At 37.9% G+C, this 20329-nt stretch overlaps 2 protein-coding genes across 8 annotated transcripts; both read left to right on the top strand.

The window, feature by feature from the left end:
- The first annotated feature begins 215 nt into the window (after positions 1-215).
- Positions 216-16495, top strand: LOC135584395 (DNA repair protein recA homolog 3, mitochondrial-like). Of its 7 annotated transcripts, XM_065142172.1 has the most exons (9): positions 216-401; positions 2899-2956; positions 4228-4263; positions 4339-4445; positions 8199-8286; positions 8458-8630; positions 9830-9976; positions 14204-14338; positions 15351-16495. In XM_065142172.1, the coding sequence occupies exons 1-9, from the start codon at positions 348-350 to the stop codon at positions 15756-15758; spliced, it is 1206 nt and encodes a 401-aa protein (XP_064998244.1). In that variant the 5' UTR covers positions 216-347; the 3' UTR covers positions 15759-16495. The 7 variants fall into 7 exon arrangements, with proteins under 7 accessions (XP_064998244.1, XP_064998240.1, XP_064998246.1 ...); XM_065142168.1 differs by having other exon boundaries at positions 4228-4445; XM_065142174.1 differs by lacking the exon at positions 2899-2956 and having other exon boundaries at positions 218-401.
- An 899-nt stretch (positions 16496-17394) lies between these two features.
- LOC135632688 (zinc finger AN1 domain-containing stress-associated protein 15-like) lies at positions 17395-19694 on the top strand. Its single transcript, XM_065141362.1, has 2 exons — positions 17395-18023; positions 19554-19694. The coding sequence occupies exon 1, from the start codon at positions 17582-17584 to the stop codon at positions 18020-18022; it is 441 nt and encodes a 146-aa protein (XP_064997434.1). The 5' UTR covers positions 17395-17581; the 3' UTR covers position 18023; positions 19554-19694.
- The last annotated feature ends 635 nt before the right edge of the window (positions 19695-20329 follow it).

Here is a 20329-nt window from a genome sequence, read left to right as displayed (position 1 = left end):
CGAACGCTGCTACTCGAAGCTACTCACGCAACTACGTACGCGTAATTTGACATTCCACATGGGGCCCAAACGTAAGACACATCCAACTCGAGTTACAAGACAGGTAGTATAATGGGTACGTCAGCAGTTTTAATTGTTACGTATATATACATAGTGGCAAACATGTTATTTTCTTGCGTTTTATGAATATACACGTAAAACCAGAACTTAGTGTCGTGGCAACGACTGGTATTGTCTGAATCCGTCCGACGTATGTCCGACCACCGCCGGATGTGATCTCGCCCACCAATACCAACCGAAGAGAAAAGGAGTCGGGAGTCGCTTACTGCACTCCGACTCTCTCCTCTATGGCGAGATTTCTCCGAATCGCTTCCCCAAAGCGATGTCTCTTCTCAACGGAGGTTCTTCACTTCTCGCTCCCTCTTCGTTCTAATGTTTGCATCAGACTATGAACATATATGTTCCTTCTTTTGGATTTCTCTGTTCTGTTGCATTTGTGTGCAAGGAGTGGTTTTTGGTAGCATAACAAAGCTGATGGGTAGTAGGAATACGGTAATTCTGCATAATCTAGTCAGTGACTTGCCGATGTTGAGGACTATTCTGCTCATCTTGTTGGAAAGAGAGAGAAACGAATTATCAAGAACGAATTTGATTCTAAGGGGTCCAGGTTTTGAGAAATGGATTGGCCTTCTTTTTCTTTTCCTTTTGAAAATTGTTTAATTTGAAGAAGTCGTGAGTTGTTTTGCTTGTTCATGGTTGATGAATAAGTCGATCATCTGGTGGATCATCATGACCTTTTGGTATCCATAGTAATTTCAAGGGTTAGTGATAATTAAAAGAAGGAAAGGTGTTCTGAGAAGGGGAAACGAGGATTTCTTGATGGTTCTTCTCTAGGAATCAGAGTGGGCTTGCAAGAGATGAGGAACAGGGGATTTTAGGGTTCTGTAACTCGAGAGAGTTTCAAAGTGCTCTTTCAGAGAAGGTATGTGTGGAGACGAGAAACATGGGGTATAACTCAAGAGAGTTCAATATGGCTCTTTCAGAAGGGGAAAAGAATTCCATGTTCTTGAAGGATGTGATAAAGTGACCTTGTGCTTCACACCTGCTTACACATAATCTGGAATGGGTTTGTGTATAATTATCGAAGAACTATTTGAATTGGAGAAATCTGCTCAGTCTCTGTCCATAGTTTTGTGACGTGTCAGGTATAAAGTAGAGGCGGCTTCACAGTTTTGGATAATTGATAGAGTTATCAGGTAAATTTGTAAAATCTAAAGGTCAATTGTTCACGACTTAGGACAAGACTATACTTTATTTTTGGTACTTGGGAATTTTTGGATCTTTTGAGAGTCTCTTTGTGTACTTTGTATGTTATATCAAGATATGCAATTTCGAATAATATCGTTCGTTACGGGCGGTACGTATCAGTCCGTCAGCTGACCGGTACACGGACCGTCCATTACCGGACGAAACGATATATATATATATATATATATATATATATATATATATATATATATATATATATATATATATATATATATATATATATATATATATATGAGGCGACGTTGCCCCGTATGGGAGAAGGAAAAGGCGACATCGCCTTTTATAAAAAATATATATATATAAATATATATAATCTCTTTATATATAAATATATATTTATTAATTTATATATATATATATATAAACGAGGCGACGTCATCGAATTATATATATATACCGCTCGGTATACAATATCGTACCGTTCCCAACGAACGTCAAAACTCCGTACGGTATGATATTGCATACCTTGTGTTATATTGTAGGCATTTTAACTATTCTACCTTTGCTGGTGCTTGTGATCGCCACTCTTGAACATTTGGAGCATTTGGGAGTCTCTTTGAGTAATACTTATTGTGTTCTTCATTCTTACCTGGTTATAATGTTATACTATTGGTGTTGTAACTCTTTTATCTTTGCTAGTGCTCTCGGTTATCTCTTTTAGAAGTTAAGCTTCCCTTTTCCCTAAGAAAGGATGCATGAAATTCTGTGAGATATCTTTATTGAGGTTTAGACTTTTAGATGTCTTCCATGCCAGGACTCGACCAAATAGACTCATTGTCCGCTTAAAACAATATTTCAAAATTTTAACACGTGGTTAAAAAATATTAAGCTTGAACTAGTAGTAATCAGCCCATCTAACGATCCTACTTTGTTTGGTGAACTATCCATGGAGTTGTCTACATTTTGTTAAAACTTGCTTTTTCCATTGTGTATTGTTGGACAAGTTACACCTTTTGTTTACTGGGACAGATTGATCTTGGTTTTTTTAATTAAAATAGTACATGTATGAGTAAAGGTCCTTTTAATTCCTTGTATGGTTCCTTTGGCTCATTACTTGAACTTTTCATAAATGGCTATGTTGGTTTTAGCAACCATCATAAGTCTATGACAGTCCATATTAGTGCCACGGTTAAAAGAAACTGATTTTTGCTAGATTAAGTTTGACACTTTTGATACTGGTGTTGGTTGTCTGATATGGGTGCTTATATATGTCTGCGTATTTCTGATAATATAAATGAACTATGTAATTTGCACAAAACTTTTCTTCAGTGGCCACACGAACTTTGCCAATAACCAACTGGGCATTGCATTTTAATATTTATATTTTAGAATACTAGACAGATCAAAAGGCTTGTAGAGAATATTCCATGGATGAATATGGGACTTACCTCAAACCTATAAATGACTTTCTTGTTGTATGTGTAAAACATTCCTTTCATTTCACAAAAGTTAAATTAGGTATAAATCTTCAAATTCTTATGTGCTTTAAGCATGGCTTCTATCATTTGGTATATTGTTTAAACTTTAAATTTCCTTTTTTACTGTGTACCATTTTCTTGCTCCTGACAGGTCTATAAACAAGGAGTGTTGGGCACTCTGTTTCAGTTATGCAATTTCTCTTCTAAAGGTGCTGAAACATTTTTTTTCTATACCCTTATTTGAAAATGCATGCGTAATTTTTCAATATAACAATAGACCTAATTTGATTTTGTTTTGGTGAATCCCTTTAGCTAAATTAATTTCATGTTGGGCAAAAGGTGTGTCGCTATATGGTCAAACTTTCAACTTCATATTTTTGCAGGTTGTGTCGCAAGAACATTCACCTCTGATACATTTTCTTATACTGGATTCCGTATTTGGTTTTTTGTGCTTATTAATCCCTAGGTCCTTCTCTGAAGATTGAGAACTTGCGAAGAATTTTGTGGCTGTATATGTGTGCACTTATGTCTTTTGTGATCATTAAATTATTTTTTGTTCCTTTTTCTGCACTTGAGAAGCCAGCTTCTGTTGAAGTGCATAGCAGACAGCAGTTTTGAAGCTTCAACCTCAGGCTGATACTTACTTTAGGTGAACAATGATTTCTGTAAGAGATCAATATCACCTGACACTACTTAGCATTGGGATACTTATCCATTAACTTGAGTTGGCAAGTTAGCTGTTTTTTGCTGTTGGAGACTGTTTTCTCTATCCCTCCCAACTTTTAATGGTTGTCATGTCTTCTAAAGCTGTTCCAGCACCTTTAATGTTGCGATTTTTGTCTATATGATGATGAAGCTGCTTCCACCAGCTGTCAGTATCTATCATTTGATTGAGCTTCTTGTTAGAGTATGATGGTGAATGGACACATATTCATGCATTCAATGCCTTCATTCTTGTATGTCTTTCTCTTTCTCACTCTCTTTTTTCTTTTTTGGGAACTATGAAGATCACAGAAACTAAATTACTGCAGGGGTGCGTTAGAGGATTGGTAAAACAGAAAGTTTCACTGACCAGACTTTAGTCTAATGGTTTCATCCTCACCCTCTAGAAGTGGTTCCTTATTCAATTGTTGGGAGATGTTTTTCTACTATTTATATACTTCTATGATGGTGTTTCATTGACAAGCCAATAGTAAACCATGAATATAGTAATTTTGCAGCAAATAAAAATTTGGAGCTTTAAGTTTGTTTCTGTTGTAAGGCTAGATTCATCACTTATTAAATCTGCATGCTTATTGTCAAACAACTAGCTGTTGTATTCTTCTTTGGCAAATATCATCTGTACTCCAAGAATGGTATTAATGTGATATTTTTGACCTCCTTATCCTATCGTTTCTTAGTTGGTGTCTAATTTGTTTTTAAAATTGGCTATTCAACTTTTGGATGATACGAACCGAGCTTGCAACTCTTTCTTTCCTAGGAGGAGGAAAATCAAAGTCAAATGGAAGTGGTTCGGGTGAGGATAATATTTCTAAGAAAGACCTGGCTCTACAACAAGCCTTGGATCAAATAACCGCTCAATTTGGTACAGGGGCAATCATGTGGCTTGGTCGTTCGCATGCTCCTAGAGAAGTTCCTGTAGTCTCAACAGGCTCTTTTGCACTGGATATAGCATTGGGCATTGGTGGGCTTCCAAAGGTCATTAAGAATTAAGATTTAGTTCTGGAATGATTTTTAAGATGTTCTTGATTGAATTTTTTCTCATGTTCTCAAGTAGAACCTCTTAATGAGGTCATTTATCATGGATTTTTCTGATTCCAAATGTCTTTTTCTGCAATAGATTGACAGAAAAAATGTGCACTGCAACATTTTTTATTGTTCTAGTTTATTGAATATAGTACCAGATAATCTAAAAAATGTGGCCTCTATTTGCAAGTATTGTCTAAATGTGACTTGCATGTTTAGGTTAGATTATTGCTTTTGAGTTTTGGAATTTCTGAATAACTAGCAAGAAGCTGAGAACCAAATTTCCCTTTTCCGTTCATGCTCTGGATATTAGTTCAATAATGATGCAGATCTGTCATGTAATAGCCTAGTAGACATAAAGGTGCCCCGCGTTTGTTTCTTTTTTTTTTTTTTGCAGCTTTAGTGCCATCAGGACACTTACATGATACTGAGGTCTGAAGTGAAATACGGAAGGTCCTAACTTGGATTAAGGAAATTTTACAGTAGAAACAGACTAAAATTTGATTATAAAAAGGATAAAAAACAAGGATGATGTAAGGGCTGTGCCAACTGAGCATCATAACTTAAAAAATAGTTCAACCACCTTGTTTTCACAGCTGAGACATAATTCAAACCGAGTTAGGTTTTTAGACTTCTTGGGCTCGGACTTATTGACACTTAGAAAGGATTAAATATGATACAAGTAGCTTACTTTTCCTTTAGATGTACCAGATTACTGGTCTGTGGATAGTCCAACTGATATTGGATTGAAAGTAGCCTAGCTATCTGGACGTGCACACTTATTATATGTACTATATCTTTACATGTATATGCACAATAATTAGGATTTGATTTCCATCAGAATCTAAATTATGATATATGCCGTTATGTGTACATTTACATTGGGGAAAAAAGAGTTGAGATTCATTGGTACATAGATCATCCTAGAACTCTTTTATTGTCCGAGGACACATTGTATGCCCCACTTCTTGCATTAGGTATGTGTTACATTTGTGAAGAGTTTCTTCTCCTCGGTTTACCTATAATTTCGCCAAAAGCCCTCGAAAAGTTTCATATCATAAATTTGCATCAAAAGTTGGATTACTTTTATGAATTTCCTTTTAGATAAAGATGTTCTGGTTTCATTAAAAATTATCCATGTTAAATTAGTATTATAATTGTAAATTACCCTTCACTACCTTAATGTCTTGTGCATGCTAGTTTACTTGTATCCTAATATACCTAAGGAAATAGTGTAAGAATTTGTTGTTTCAATCGACTAGCCATGTCATAATTTATTAATACCATTTTGTCATTTATGCACCAGTTATGCATAGCGTGTTATGTCTTATGCATTCCATGATCTTTCATAACAGATTATAGGAGTAGAAGTCTTTTGATTCTGTTGAAAATACTGTGTTTGAATTTCTTAATGCTATACTAGGGTTTATTTACTTGTGTCCTGATATAGCTATCGCATACCATGCTAGAATATAACTAGTACTGGAATACTTTATTTTAGTGATGCATACTGTTTTATATTCAATGCATACCATGCCATGTTATAACAAATCATAGAATGTTGGTGGTGGACATGCCATTAGAGATGAAGGTGATGAGAAGGGTAGTGGTGTTAGCAAAAGGAGAATGCAGAGGATGCACGGTGGTGATTGCTTGTGAGGAGGAGAAGGTGGTTGGGGCCTCGCCATGTGAGGCATAGGTATTAACGATAATACTAGTGTCACGAAGGTGGTGACAAGAGTGATATTGCCAATGATGAGAAGAACGTGGAGTATGTGATGGTGATGGTCATTGTGAGGAGAAGATTGTGGCGATGATGGTGGCAGTGGCAGCAACACCCTGAGAAGCATAAGTGGTGATGTTATTGAGGAGAATGATGGCATGGTGGTTGTTGTATGCGACGAGGCCGTGATGGTGGCAGCAGTGGCAGCAACAATAAGTGCTAATGTGTGGATGAGGATGGTTGCACCAACAGAAGGTGGTGGTGGAGTCTCTGATGATGATAGGTGCTAATTTGTTGATGGGAATGATGAGGAGTTGTTTTTGCCTTTTTGGCTGTGTCCATGTGCTAGGGGAGGAAGAAAACCTCAAGATTAGGAGGTGGAAAGGAGAAAGAAAAGAGGTAATTTCATAGATGAGGGCTCTTTTCAAATCCTCCACTTGCTGCAAACTAGTTCGTGGTTCTGGAAAACATTAGTGGTCTGCTACCAAACAAAGAATTGCTATCTTAGGGTTTTAGAAGATCTAGGCCAGATTTTTGCAATTTTCCAGAAGGTGCTTGTTTGTGGCATTATGGAAAGCTATGGGCTTGTTCGTGCAAATTGCTTAATTAGAAAGTTTCTATCTAAAGTAACTTGAACTCTACTGGAGACATATGCAGGCTTGATAAGACTCAAAAGTCTATTTATATCACCACCCCTCTCTGCAAAAAGAGGACTCAACATACATTTGTCTGAAATTACAAACCACCTCACACTTAAAAAGATTAATGTAATGATACAGTAAATGCAATTTGATGTTTATTCTAGATTTTACATAACATTCAAGAATCTTTAAGCATGCTATATATCAAGGTCTGTCGTACCGAAGCGTACCGCCTGTACTGGGCGGTATGTACCGGTCCGACAGATTACTGGTACGTGGACCGTCCGGTACCGCTACAGTGCTACAGTGTTATACTATAGTGCTGCTACAGTATAAAAATAAAAAAAATATTCGGTACGCCCTGATGTACCACCCGGTACACCGGTACCATACCGTACCCAGCCCGAGTCGAAATGCCGGTACGGTACGGTACAGCGAACCTTGCTATATATACACCATGGTTTCAGCACTGACCAATATTTATCGATCTGAACAAAGAGCACTATTGGATCATATAGATTGTTACCAATTAATATTTATTTTTTAAAACCGTTCACTATACTGGTATTATATCAGTTTGGTATATTACTCAAACAAATATTAGATCGAGATTTAAATATTTGCTATATATAACTTTATTGATGTTTAGCGTATGTCGCTGTTTGGATATATCAAGATAAAAGATGGCCAAAATTGGGATGTGTGAAGGATTATCTTTGAATAAATAGGTAATGGGTACAAATGTGAAATGATGCCTTCTTGTGTCTAGACATAATTTATTGTCTCATGCCGTTCCATTTTTCTTAGTCCTAAGACACAGCATAGCGGATTTTTTGAAATGTTCTTTGAGTTTGTTTGCTTGATTTTCATGTCAGATTGTTCTTGGGGCTAGACTTAACTGAGATTATCATGCTGTTCCATTTTCTTACTGCTAACCTTTTTGAAGAAAATGTTTCCTGGGTTCTTCCCTCTTTGTTGTGTCATCTTTGTTGGATTTTCTAAAACTTGTTCTTGTGGTAGGACTTGAAACCCCAAAACCATACAACAATACAAATGTAGTTTCACTCGGTGACATTAGCTAGGACTTGTCGGTCATGGTTCTGTTATTGAATCACATTTTAATAATCTTCTTATTGCTTGATTGTTTGTTTCCTTTCGATTATCTTGTTTGTGCATACAGATGTTTATGATGGATGCCGAGTGTTCCAATTTTCAAATAGTACAATAAATATCATATTGTTATTTAACTTATTTTAGCTGGTCCCTCATTCTGGAGGGGTCAACTCCCACCCTGTATCTTAGATCACCCATCAGTTTATTTATCTTATTACACATTAACAGGGACGTGTTGTGGAAATTTATGGCTCAGAGGCTTCTGGGAAAACAACTCTTGCTCTGCATGTGATTGCTGAGTCACAAAAGAATGGAGGTAACTTCGGCTACCATGTCATGCTTTGATCTCTTAGTGTACTTGTTTAACAATTTAAAGGTGAAAACAAATCAAAATCCCTTGACCTTTCCCTACTTGCAGGTCATTAGATCTTTAAGTTATTTATATTTCAGTATTTTTTTATAGTACTTCTCTGTTTCTCTTCCACAGGTTACTGTGCTTTTGTAGATGCTGAGCATGCTCTGGATCCATCATTGGCAGAGTCCATAGGTGTTAAAACTGAAAACCTACTCCTCTCACAGCCAGATTGTGGTGAGCAGGCACTTAATCTTGTAGACACTCTGATCCGAAGTGGTGCTGTTGATGTTGTGGTTGTGGACAGTGTAGGTAGAGGGATTTATAACTTCTGTTTACCACTTAGGCTTTCATTCTTCTTCCTTCTGTAGTATGGTTCTTATGTATAGTTTTCAAATTTTAGTACCTGGTTCTGCCCTACTTTGCAATATGCACGATTTCTGTTTGCTTAATTTGATTCTAAAATTTACTTACATCTGATGTAAAATGATTTTGCATTCCAGTCAGGTTAAAGTCTCACAGTAGTCAAAAATAATGAGTTTGGGAACAAATCAAGAAAGCAGGATCATGAGAACTCTCTTCTATTGCATGAACTTTAGATGAAAGTAAGAAGCTTTATTTGGATAGTAAAGGAGTAATTTGGATACCCCTACAAATTTATTTAGGTGTTAAGACCAAAATCAATGACATGAACATGCATCTGAATAAGAAAAATTCAGTTAAACATGACACAATGGTGATCAAAATGTTTCAAATGTGGTGCAACCTTTGATTGTTAGTGGGTGAGAATGCTTAAGTTATTAAGCTTCATGAGTTTAAGCAAGTTCTTTTTGTTGTTTATCATCATTGAAATGCAGAAATAAGGTGTCATGAATACCTTGCATTTGATAGCAGAAAAGTGGATGAATTGGAATTTTTTTGTAGGTATACTCATCTTAAGGCCATCAAATAACTTTTAGACATATCCCACTTGATGTTTGGCAGAATGGAAAGCTTCAGGTTAGGAGCATCACCCGAGTTTAATGATGTCACATGAGGGTAAGATGCTGACATTGTACATATGCTAGTGTATTATTATTAAACTATAAGATGATATTCACACATTCCCTACTGATGAATATGTCCATGATTCATTGTGGCATGTTGGTTTTAGCAGTGATGACAACCTTAGCCCTAGATCAAGTGAGCTGGGTGGTGATCTTTGGGTGGAACATGGTGAAGGTGGCATTTCATGTAGTTAGCTATCACTATCAGTAATATTAGGAAATTAGTTCTTTTTTATTGTAGCATTTCTGATAAGGTACTTCTTGAAATTTGCTGTTGCACTGTTTTCCTGTAGGTATTACTCTTTAATATATAAAGTCATGAACATCTATCATTGTGACATTTTCTGAGTGATGCTTAGCCATCGCATGTAGTGTTTTTGTTGAATATTATTTTCTTTTGCTAACTTGATCAGATTGATCAACATTTTCTTGTTTCTTCCACCTTTTCATTTGAATTTCAGGTGGCAGCTCTTGTGCCTAAAAGTGAGCTAGATGGTGATATGGGAGATGTGCATATGGCCCTTCAAGCAAGACTGATGAGCCAAGCTCTTCGAAAGTTGAGCCATTCTCTATCTCTCTCCCAGACAATCTTGCTATTTGTAAATCAGGTAAATCTAAAATGAGTTTTGAGCATGTTTTTTGGATGATATGGTGGAATTTTCTTTCTGGGACTGTCATAGTGTCTATCTGGAAGTAAATTGAAGTGATGTATTTCTCTTCCTGTTTAGATCTGTTCTGTTGAACTCTTCTAAACAGGACTAAGGTGCAACATACACTTGACTGCTCAATTGTCTCATAACACAAAGCTCACCTACTGCAATGCTCAATGGTCATGTCCATAACGCACAAAAATCAACCTGTGGAGTCTAAGATTGGAAGGTATTGTTTATCTATTGCCATTGTGGGGGAAAGGTTAAGGAATAGTCCCACATGGCTAAGAGGTTTAAGAGTTGGGCCATATGTAGTAACCTTGACAATCTAGATCTTTGGGTTGTAATGGTTCGGGCGGACTTATAACCAAATAATTTATTTGGTTCGAGTGAACCAATTAGATCTAAAAGTCAACGGTTGCGGAGTTCGATTGAGACCTATCCATGCGTCAGCCCCAATGCAGAAACTCTTTCTCATTTCGTTTATGGGACTAATTACATATTACCCCTAAAACATCTAGGTGGTGGATGCAGAGCGACGACAGAGCACCCTGCGGCTCCGTCACAAAGTGGCATTTGCGGCATGGAGTCATCGGTGCCAGTCTCGAAAGTATCAAGACCTTGCAGTTGGCTCCCCTACCCACTCTCCAGAACCCTCGACGAGGGCAATAATGGAGCGATACGCTTCAACGAAGAGGAGGTTGTAAAGAGTTGCAGTCGTGTGCTGGGCAATGATGGGGGAGAGGAGGCGAGCGGCGGCGTTCTGCTAGGCCTTGCCCGTGGACGAGTGGTGGTAGTGGTTGTTGAGGAGGTGGGCAGTAAGGAGGCGCACGGTGTTAGTGTCGGTGTCAGCGAGGGGAACACACATCTTTGGGTCCTGCTTTGATAGGCGGCAGATCTCCGTGATGGCTTTGGCAACGGTCAGCGAGGGGAACACACATCTTTGGGTCCTGCTTTGATAGGCGGCAGATCTCCGTGATGGCTTTGGCAACGGACTTTGATTCCGTGGTGACAGAGCGCCATTGCAGATGCAGAGTGATGAAAGACTCGGCAACTGCGTTGGCATCGACGTCAGCAGTGCCACCATCCGCCATCACCAACTAGAACGTTAAAATTATATTTTTTGCCTTTATTTTCGTGTTTTCGTTGGTAAACTGACGTCGTTAGAATAAATGGACCTAGTTGTTTCACTTCCATAACTATAGGGATGTCAATGTAACTATTTAAAGCGTAGGGACCAGGATGTTAAAGGTAGCTAGTTGCATGGGGTAACCTGTAATTAGCCCTCGTTTCTGCACGGCTGCGGAGTTCCTCCCATCACCGAACGACTGCAGCAACGGCAATGACAGCGTCTTCCTTCGACAGCAGTGACATCTTCCTCCAGCAGCGACGCTAGCGACAACGTCTTCCTCTGGCAGCGGCTTCTCCCCCCTCCCGGTATATCTCTCCTCCCTTTGGCAGCGGCTTCTCCTCCTCCCTCCTACCTTCTTCCTCGTTCACCACAGCCCTCCTACGTTCACTGCAGTCTCTTCCCTCTTCCTTCTTCCCCTCCCTCTTCCCGGTTTATCACTGCCTTCTTCCCCTTTCACTGCTGCCTTCTTCCCCCTTCACTGCAGCCCTCCTATAGCCTCTTCCTTCTTCCCCATTCATCACTGCCTTCTTCCCCATTCACCGCAGCCATCCTACAGCCTCGTCCCTCTTCCCCGTTCACTGCTGCCTTCTTCCCCATTCACCGCTGCCACTTCCTTGCTGTTTGTCAATTTAAACTTAGAATAGCTGCCTGCCTGCTGTAGTGAATCATTTGTAAAATGTTGATTATTATTGCTATTACTGTAGTGATTAGTGCTACTTTTTAGTGTTTTGGATTGTTGTTGCAGCCAAAACTTTTTAACTTCGTACCATACCGGTGTACCGAGCTTTGCTCGGTATGGTACGGTACAGGGTATCAAGCGGTACGCCTAAAAAAGGGTATAAAACCCTTTGAGTTCGACATCCTCAATAGAAATGAGCGACGACGAAGGTGGTTTACAAAGGCGGCTCTGGGTCGAGTTCCATCGTCCAACGATGTCGCTATGAGAGGAGTTATGACGAGATTAGAAGCAGAGGAGTCAAGGTCAGAGGGAGGCAGCTTCTTCTTCCGCAAGGGTTTCTTCAAGTGGCCATGGTTCTTGATGACAAGGTCGGCGAGGGAGGTCAGGACCAGAAGCGGAGTCGTCAAAGTCGGAAGGAGGCAGCTTCTTCTTCCGCGAGGGCTTCTTCAATCGGTCGCGGTTCTTGACAATGTGGTCAGCAAGGGAGATTGGGACCAGAAGCGGAGGAGTCAAGGTTGGAGGGAGGCAGCTTCTTCTTCCGCGAGGGCTTCTTCAAGCGGCTGCGATTCTTGACGACGAGGTTGGCGAGGGAGGTCGGGACCAAAAGCAGAGGAGTCAAGGTCGGAGGGAGGCAACTTCTTCTTCCGCGAGGGCTTTATTTCTCTCGTTATCACTTGATATCAACCGATACAGGTCGGTAACGTCGAAATTTCGATCGTTACCCCCGATACAGTCCTGTATCGCCCGATACAGAGCCAAAAGCCTGATACCGCCTAGTAGCGGGCGGTCCACGTACCGGTTTGCTGGCGGACCGGTACGTACCGCTCATATCAGGCGATACAGAACGTTATTAAAATCCTTGGTTGCAACTTTAGATGGTGACAAGATTGAAGATGATGAACTGGATTTTAATGATCTTTGATGTTAATCTTATTTTATTTTATCATTTTGATATTGAATATGGACAATATAGTTTGGTACTTTAAATGAATGGAAGTTTGATGTGTTTTAGTATTTTATTTTTTCATTTTCGCTACTAAAACAATTTTTTATTTAGTTTATTTTTTATTAATCATGATATATAATTTTTAAATTATAATATTTGAGAGCGTCTCGTTTCGCTTGAGTGAGCACCTAGTGCCTCGGGCATTTTTGGATTGTGGTGCCTTTGGATGCCTAGCGCTTTTAACTATGCTAGAATGAATAGAGTTTTACAACAGCAGGTACTGCACTTAGTGAAGTTAATAAATGCATCTGACCTAGATCATTCAACAACTCTCTAAAAAAAAGTTTGAGAAAAATGAGGTTCATGTATGGAGGGGAAGACAAGCCTCACTCATCAAATAGGAGAAAGAGGAGACGAGCATTCAGACAAGAAAGAGGAAAATGTTGTGAAAGGAAAATATGCTAAATTTGTCATAAGATAAGATAAAGTTTAGTCTCACATAGTTAAGAGTTTCAAGAGTTGGCTAGATAAATTGGAGTTGGAAGTGTCTCATATGTCATAAATTGTTTATATTCTAAAGTCTAAACAATATAAACATTTGAGTTTTATTGGTGTTTAATTATCATTTTGGTGCCTTGACTAATTTGGCTCACTATTCATTATTCGATTCTAACAGATATCGTATCTCCTTTTTCTAGGCAAACTAACCTTCCACTAAGACAACTTGCAAGTGTAATGAGGAGTCAGCAGAAGAAATGGCTTGAGAACTTGGTATATGTCAATAAGGCAGGGTTAGGAGGATGATGGCTATAAGGGAAATCTATAATTCCAAAGGATGATGAATGGAAAACAGCCTGCAAACTAATTTTATCCTGTTAATCAGAAACATTGTTCAGCTCATGTTGCGGATTGTTGATTCAAATCACATTAAAAGTGAACTACATTGTATTTGTTTGTTCATTTTTGAAGTGAATAAATTAACTAGCTTGATGAGACAAGGGAAATTCTTGAATTTCAAGATCACTGCCTATCCATTGAATGGTGGTCGGTAGAGTTTGACATGGAACCTGTTCTCAAAGGCTGCCTAGGAATTAAGTTTATGGGGTTCATTGTGCCAACTAACACACCCCTCCTAGCATTAGTGGATAGGGAAAGAATGTCTAGTCATCTTAAGCATATTGTACTAATGATGTATTTCTTAATTCTTACATTGGTCTTATGGCCTTGAATCCAAAATCCATTTGAACAAGAATATCAGATGTTGGACATTGTTCAACAACATTTTAGTAAAGTATAATTGGAGAAATACTTATTCCAAATTGTTATGTTCACTACTCTTTGAAAGCAAGAATTATTTTGTGCAATTTTTTTGAAGTTTCAACACTAAAGTTCAGTTGTGTTATGGAAGTTAAATTATTGTTTTTATAGGTAAGATCGAAGCTGAGCACATTTGGAGGATTCAAAGGACCAACTGAAGTTACTTGTGGTGGCAACGCCTTGAAGTTTTATGCATCTGTTCGATTAAATACTAAAATAGCAGGTCTCATTAAAAAAGGTGAAGAGGTAATTGACCTTTTTATTTTTCTTATGACTTGTGAATCAGGATGTTTCAGGTACATAAATTAGTTATTTTGTAGATATTGTTCGTGACTGTGGTTCACTGCATGATGTTACAGTGTGGTAAAATTAACCCTTAATATTTTAGCTCAAAAGTTTGGTTCAGATATATGATTCTCTTTTGGACCTTAAAATTAAACTTTATATGATTTTTTTATTGAATGCCTAGTGAATATGGTTGAAAATTTGGACCTTAAGTTTTAGATGGATGTTCGATAAAGAAGAACTTCACTTGTAAATACGTAAACTACATACTAGTTTTAAACATGGTATGACTTCTGATTTAGAAAATAATTTATCGGCACATCTTAGCTATATAGAGTTGGTTTTGAGTAATTCTTTCCATTACGATGTTTAAGGTACCCTTTAATGTGGCCCAAATTTGGCAGATGCATATTTCACTGTTGAACAGATTTTAGCTAGAAATTAAAATACATACCTCTGAATATGATACAATGGAACCTTTGAGCAGTAATAGAGTAAATCTAAAAGTGAAGGAAGTGAAAGCATGAGAGAAAAAGGATATGTGGAGGACTTTAAAATTTTCTTTTCTCTATGTGACAAATTTCCTTTTTTAAGCTTTGCAGAACATATATAGGATCCATAAGTTCCTGATGGGATGCCTTGTTTCTAGGGATATCTTTAATAATTGAGATATTTCTCATTTTGAGGAATAATTAACATAAAAGTTTATTCGAAATGTAAATGCATGCAAGTTTATGCTCCTGGATGTGGAAGTAAACATCACGACCACTTTAGTTTTTTAGTACTCACTCCTATTTTCTTGATTGATTATGATGTTATCTCTAGATTCTCTACAGTATTTCACTGGTGGGTTTTTAGGTGCTAAAATTATATTTTCTTACAGAGCTCCTTTGTAAAATTGGTTTGATGAAGTACTTGATGAAAAAAGTTGTGTTTTATCTTGCAATGCAAACATGTCTTGGTTATTTGGCAGGTTTTAGGTACCCAGATCATGGTAAAAATTGTGAAGAACAAACATGCTCCTCCTTTCAAGGAAGTGCAGCTTGAACTTGAATTTGGGAAAGGGATAAGCCGTGACTCGGAGGTTATAGAGTTAGGCTGCAAGCATCAGTTCATTACAAAAACAGGGGTTGCATATTACTGCTTAAATGGTCAAAATTTCCATGGTAAAGATGCCTTAAAACGTTATTTTGCTGAAAATGAAGTTGTCCGGGAAGAGCTGATGATCAAGGTCAAAGAGAAACTGACACAGGCTGATACAAATAACAAAAGTTACAAAGATGAAATCTCAAGCAAAGATACACAGGAGGAAATAATTTCCATGCAGACAACTGATGAGGAAGTGGTTGCTGAGGTTGAGGCTCAGAGCATTAGTACATAAAGATGCACATGGCACATAAAAGCCTATGCCATTGGTCTATGCTAATCTAAATTCACCTGGTTCTGTTTAAGCTTTTGGTGAAATCCCAAGTAAAATTTCACAAGATTTTGTCTGGAAGGTTGGAATTCCTAGCAGCAAGTTCACATCTTGAATTCAAAAAGATCCTAAGTTGGTGTTTGTTCCTATTATCCAGCATCCAACAATCTTTCAAAAGTTACCTAGGAGATGATGAGAGCAAGGTCGTGTATGAAGTCAATGGAACACTACTCCTAATTGTATATATTATAGTGGCTACATCTTATTCCACAGTCTTGTGGTCTTTTATCCAGGTTTTGTCTTGTTAGTCTCAATGTTGAAGAAACAGCAGCAATGAAAACTGATAGATACACCACAGCCTGCTACAGAGCCAACTTCTTCATCATGGAGAATTGCAGATTACAGTCCTGTTTCATATCCTGATGCATTGACTTGGTCCTTAGTACCTTTTTGGTAGGCTTATGCCATACATAAATCTTTCGGTTTTTTTTTAATAAGTGATGAAGACGAAATTTGATCCGAAGATGCTATCGATAGTTAAAGCATTTACCAGCCATAAGTAAATATCGTCAGTCATTCGTCCGTGGATGTATCTCAATTGCTTTTTGTTTGTATTATTTTAGTAGATCAGATCTGTTGAAGAGTAGAACAAATGTAAGTTTCTACATAGTTGCTTGTAGTATCATTTCTATATTTTTACCTATCTGGCTTCCAGTGATGTCTTTATATAGAACATGAAGCTGTATATTGATGCTTATTTATTATATGGAGATTACAAAAGAATACAAACAAGTTGTATTTAAATATTATTTATTAAATATTTTATTGGTAATCATATATGGTAATAGAAAACTAACAATAGATGCAGAAATCATAGATTTTGTTCATATCACTGGGACAATTAATATAAAGGAAGATTAGCTATAAGAGGAAAGGTAATGAAAATAATACTAAGATATGAAATATATATATATATATATAGGTAAAGTTATTTTCTTAATTGTAATTATAAAAGGAATATTTAATTAGAAAAAGAGTGAGATGGGAGCATGAAAACCACTATTTCTCAATTATAGATATTTAAATAAATAAATAAATAATTGACTTTTATAAGAGTAAGGGTAATTAAATCCTTTCAATATTACTGATAGTATGTATTGCTAAATTGTCAGGGCAAAGTGATATAAAAGAATCATAGATAGGGTATGTAATAGCAATCTCATAAACAACATATGAGTAATCTGTAATTTCCCCCCAAACACAATAACAACAATGAGACATAATTTTCAGTAATATACTTTAATTATTTTCAATTAATCGCCTTGCAATTTGCGTCCTTTTATTTAATTAGTGTTCGGTGTTCTCCCTTTTCACTCCACCTGCGGCGCTCCCACCTTTACCTTTCTTCCTCCCCTGTTTCCGCAGATTCTTTCGCCGTTTCGTCGATCCGATCGATCATATTTGCACTTTTTCAATCCTTTTTTCGATTTTTTTTCTACCTTTCGATTTGATTTTCTAGAAACATGGGGAAATTTTTGATCGTTTCAGCCTGATTTCTTCGTGCTTTTTCGATATGATTCCGTATCCGATAAAGGTCGCATCTTGAGCCTGCTTTTGTAGGTCTCGAGCTCAAATTTGGTCCTTTCTCCTGTGTTGTTCTTGTTGTGATACAAACTTTTTGCCTCCTTTTTATAGATCTTGTTGTTGTTATCGTTCCGATTGTTTATCTGTTCGTCTTCTTCAACTTCGTATTCTGTTGGTGTTTTGGGTCCTTCCGGAACCGTCAAATGGCTCGAGAAAGTTGCAATCTTGACAAAGATGAAGCCGAAACCCTCAAACACTCCTCTTCTTCGTCTCCGACCACGCCTCCGTCATCATCTCCGTCACCGCAGTCTTTGTTCTTGAAACCTTGCGAGGAACCGCCGACCACGAGACTGGGAACGCCGGCTGCGGAGACACCGATCGTGCCGTCTTCCGCCCCGAAGCTCGATGATGAGGTGAAGCCTGACGAGGAATCTAAGCCGCCGGTCAGATACAGCAAAAGGTGCTCCACCTGCCGGAAAAAGGTGGGGCTCACTGGGTTCCGGTGCCGATGCGGGGACCTGTTCTGCGGCCGCCACCGGTACTCCGACACCCACGATTGCTCGTTCGATTACAAGGCGTTTGGGAGGGAGCAGATTGCTAAGGCCAACCCTGTGGTCAGACCTTCTAAGATCATCAAGATATAAGGTATAAAGCTGTCACCTTTGTGTTTAATGTCCTTCCTCAGCAGTTGTTCTCTCTGAATGCATATCCAATATGTTTGCCCAAGAGATATGGTGTTTGGATTTCATACAATTATAGATAAAGTGTGATTTATTTGATCTTAGGATACAACTTTGCTGGAATATGGATCCAATTTTTGTATGACTGAAGATTGAAATGTCATGTTACTGATTATATTTTAGTATCTTGTTGATTGGGCTGCATTGTTATTTGTGTCGAAAGCCTATCTGTATTTGTGTTGAGTTTTCAATCTAAATATTTTTTGGTATTGGTTTTCATTTATGCTGTTTGACCATTGTGATTTTGGATGATCTGTCTATTGGTGTAGGGAAGAAAAAAAAAAATGCAGCCTTTATTTTTCTTTAGAGTCCTCTTTGTTGTGACTTTGATCTTTCTGTACCTTAAAAAGTTAGATGCCTAAAGTAAAACAAGCTAGTTTCTACGAATATTTGATTGTTACGAGTTCGTAGAGATCCTCTCGATGGGTGAAATTGAGTTGTCTGCATCTTATGAAGTGATGTTCGTTACGAGTTCATAGAGATCTTCTCGACGGGTGAAATTGAGTTGTCTGCATCTTATGAAGTGATGTTCGAAACAAAATATTTACAAATAATTTTATTTGAATATTTTTTTGCTGGCATACATTTTGATTATCCAACTTGGTTATGTAGGTTCTCTTTTTGGATCATCTGGTCCTTATGAACTAATAGTTTAACACAGAAACTTAAACTAAGTCTCGGCAAATACATCTTTGTTTCCATTGTAAATGTCAGGATAATTCATATGGTTTTTCACAAGGGGTTTAATTGCTTGGACTAACAAGAGCTGAAGTGTCTGAAATTAACACTGTTTTAATCTTCGACCAGACTTAGATTATCATCCGTAAACAAGAATGTGATTGTTGCAAGCTCCTTTGGGGTCTGCGGCAAACATGAGTTGGAACATGAACCTGTAAATTTCATGAAATGCTATGCGCATAATGCTTTGAGAAATTTATATAAATGCATGAAAATTTGGATTTCACAGTTTCAATTCATTTCCTATGATGTCCATTGCAGTTATTGCTTCGGTTCTCTGTCATCTCACGAGGTTAGTTTCTTTCGAATGTTGTCCGGTGGATAACGTCTTATCATGATAGATAAGCATATGTTCACATTATGATGCCTAAGTATTTGGACTTGAGGGACTAATACCATCAGTTTTCAAGATGCTCGCCATTGACTAATCGCCGTTGCTTCTGTATGTGCCATCTTGCAAGCAGACAATATTTGAATAGTTTCTTGTCCTGAAGTAGCTAGGAAATCTGCATTCAAATGTTCTCCGGTTCTTGAAGGATTAGCTTGATAGTTTTAAGCATTTGGTTTTAGATCATAATGCAGAATAGTTTGGAACCCTTTTTTTTATGATCAATGTCTCCATTGTTTAAGATGGTCATTTGACTCATTTCTTACCTTCCAAGCTTCAATTAATGTGGCCAACCTTCTTCAAATGTAGATTACTACTGGGGATGTGGAAGGCCAGCCTAGAAATGAGAGCAAGTGGGGGATCATGCTCCTTTCTATTTCCATAAACAAAGGCTTACTACTGAAAGCATCATCATCATCATCATCATCCTCCTCCATTTGGCTATTGCACTGTTTCCACAGTCTTCACTTGGGAAGCTTGTGAGTGAGAAAAATGTTCCCCACTTTCCAAAGCTCCAAATAGAAGCTTTGTATTAAAAGCAATGTTCACATGGACCAAAGGTAGGTCAAAACAAACAAGTAGTCCATGAGCTCCCCCCACATGGGGTTTGAATATTGTACTTGTGCTTGATGATGGAGATGGAACTGTTTTAAGACTTGCAAGTGGCTTCTTCTTTACAATTAGACAGGAAGGACAGCTTCTCTAATAATTGATTGCTGGATGCTATAATGTGTGTTTTGCTTGCACCTTTATAGCTATCACTGCCCAAATCAAATTTCCTGTTTTGTTTCCTCAGTGGAAAACTACTTACATACTTTGACATATATGATCAGAAGTGGGAGAAAGGTGTAAGGCAACATTGTATAATAAGCAGTAATTAAATGGAGTCTGCTGCATAGATCATCGAGTTCTATTTTGGGTCACATTGCTATTAATAGAATTTTTGGTCCTCTCTTTCTCTCTTTCTCTGTTGTAGCATATGCATGGAATCCAACAGAGCTTGATTGGGGATCCAGTTAGAAGTGCAATTTACCTTTGCACCTGTGTTGGCTAATTCAATGAACAGATCATAACTAGACTTGTGT

The sequence above is a fragment of the Musa acuminata genome, chromosome BXJ3-3, assembly GCF_036884655.1.
Source record: "Musa acuminata AAA Group cultivar baxijiao chromosome BXJ3-3, Cavendish_Baxijiao_AAA, whole genome shotgun sequence".
Classification (NCBI taxonomy): Eukaryota; Viridiplantae; Streptophyta; class Magnoliopsida; order Zingiberales; family Musaceae; genus Musa; species Musa acuminata.
This window is presented reverse-complemented; position numbering and strand designations above follow the sequence as displayed.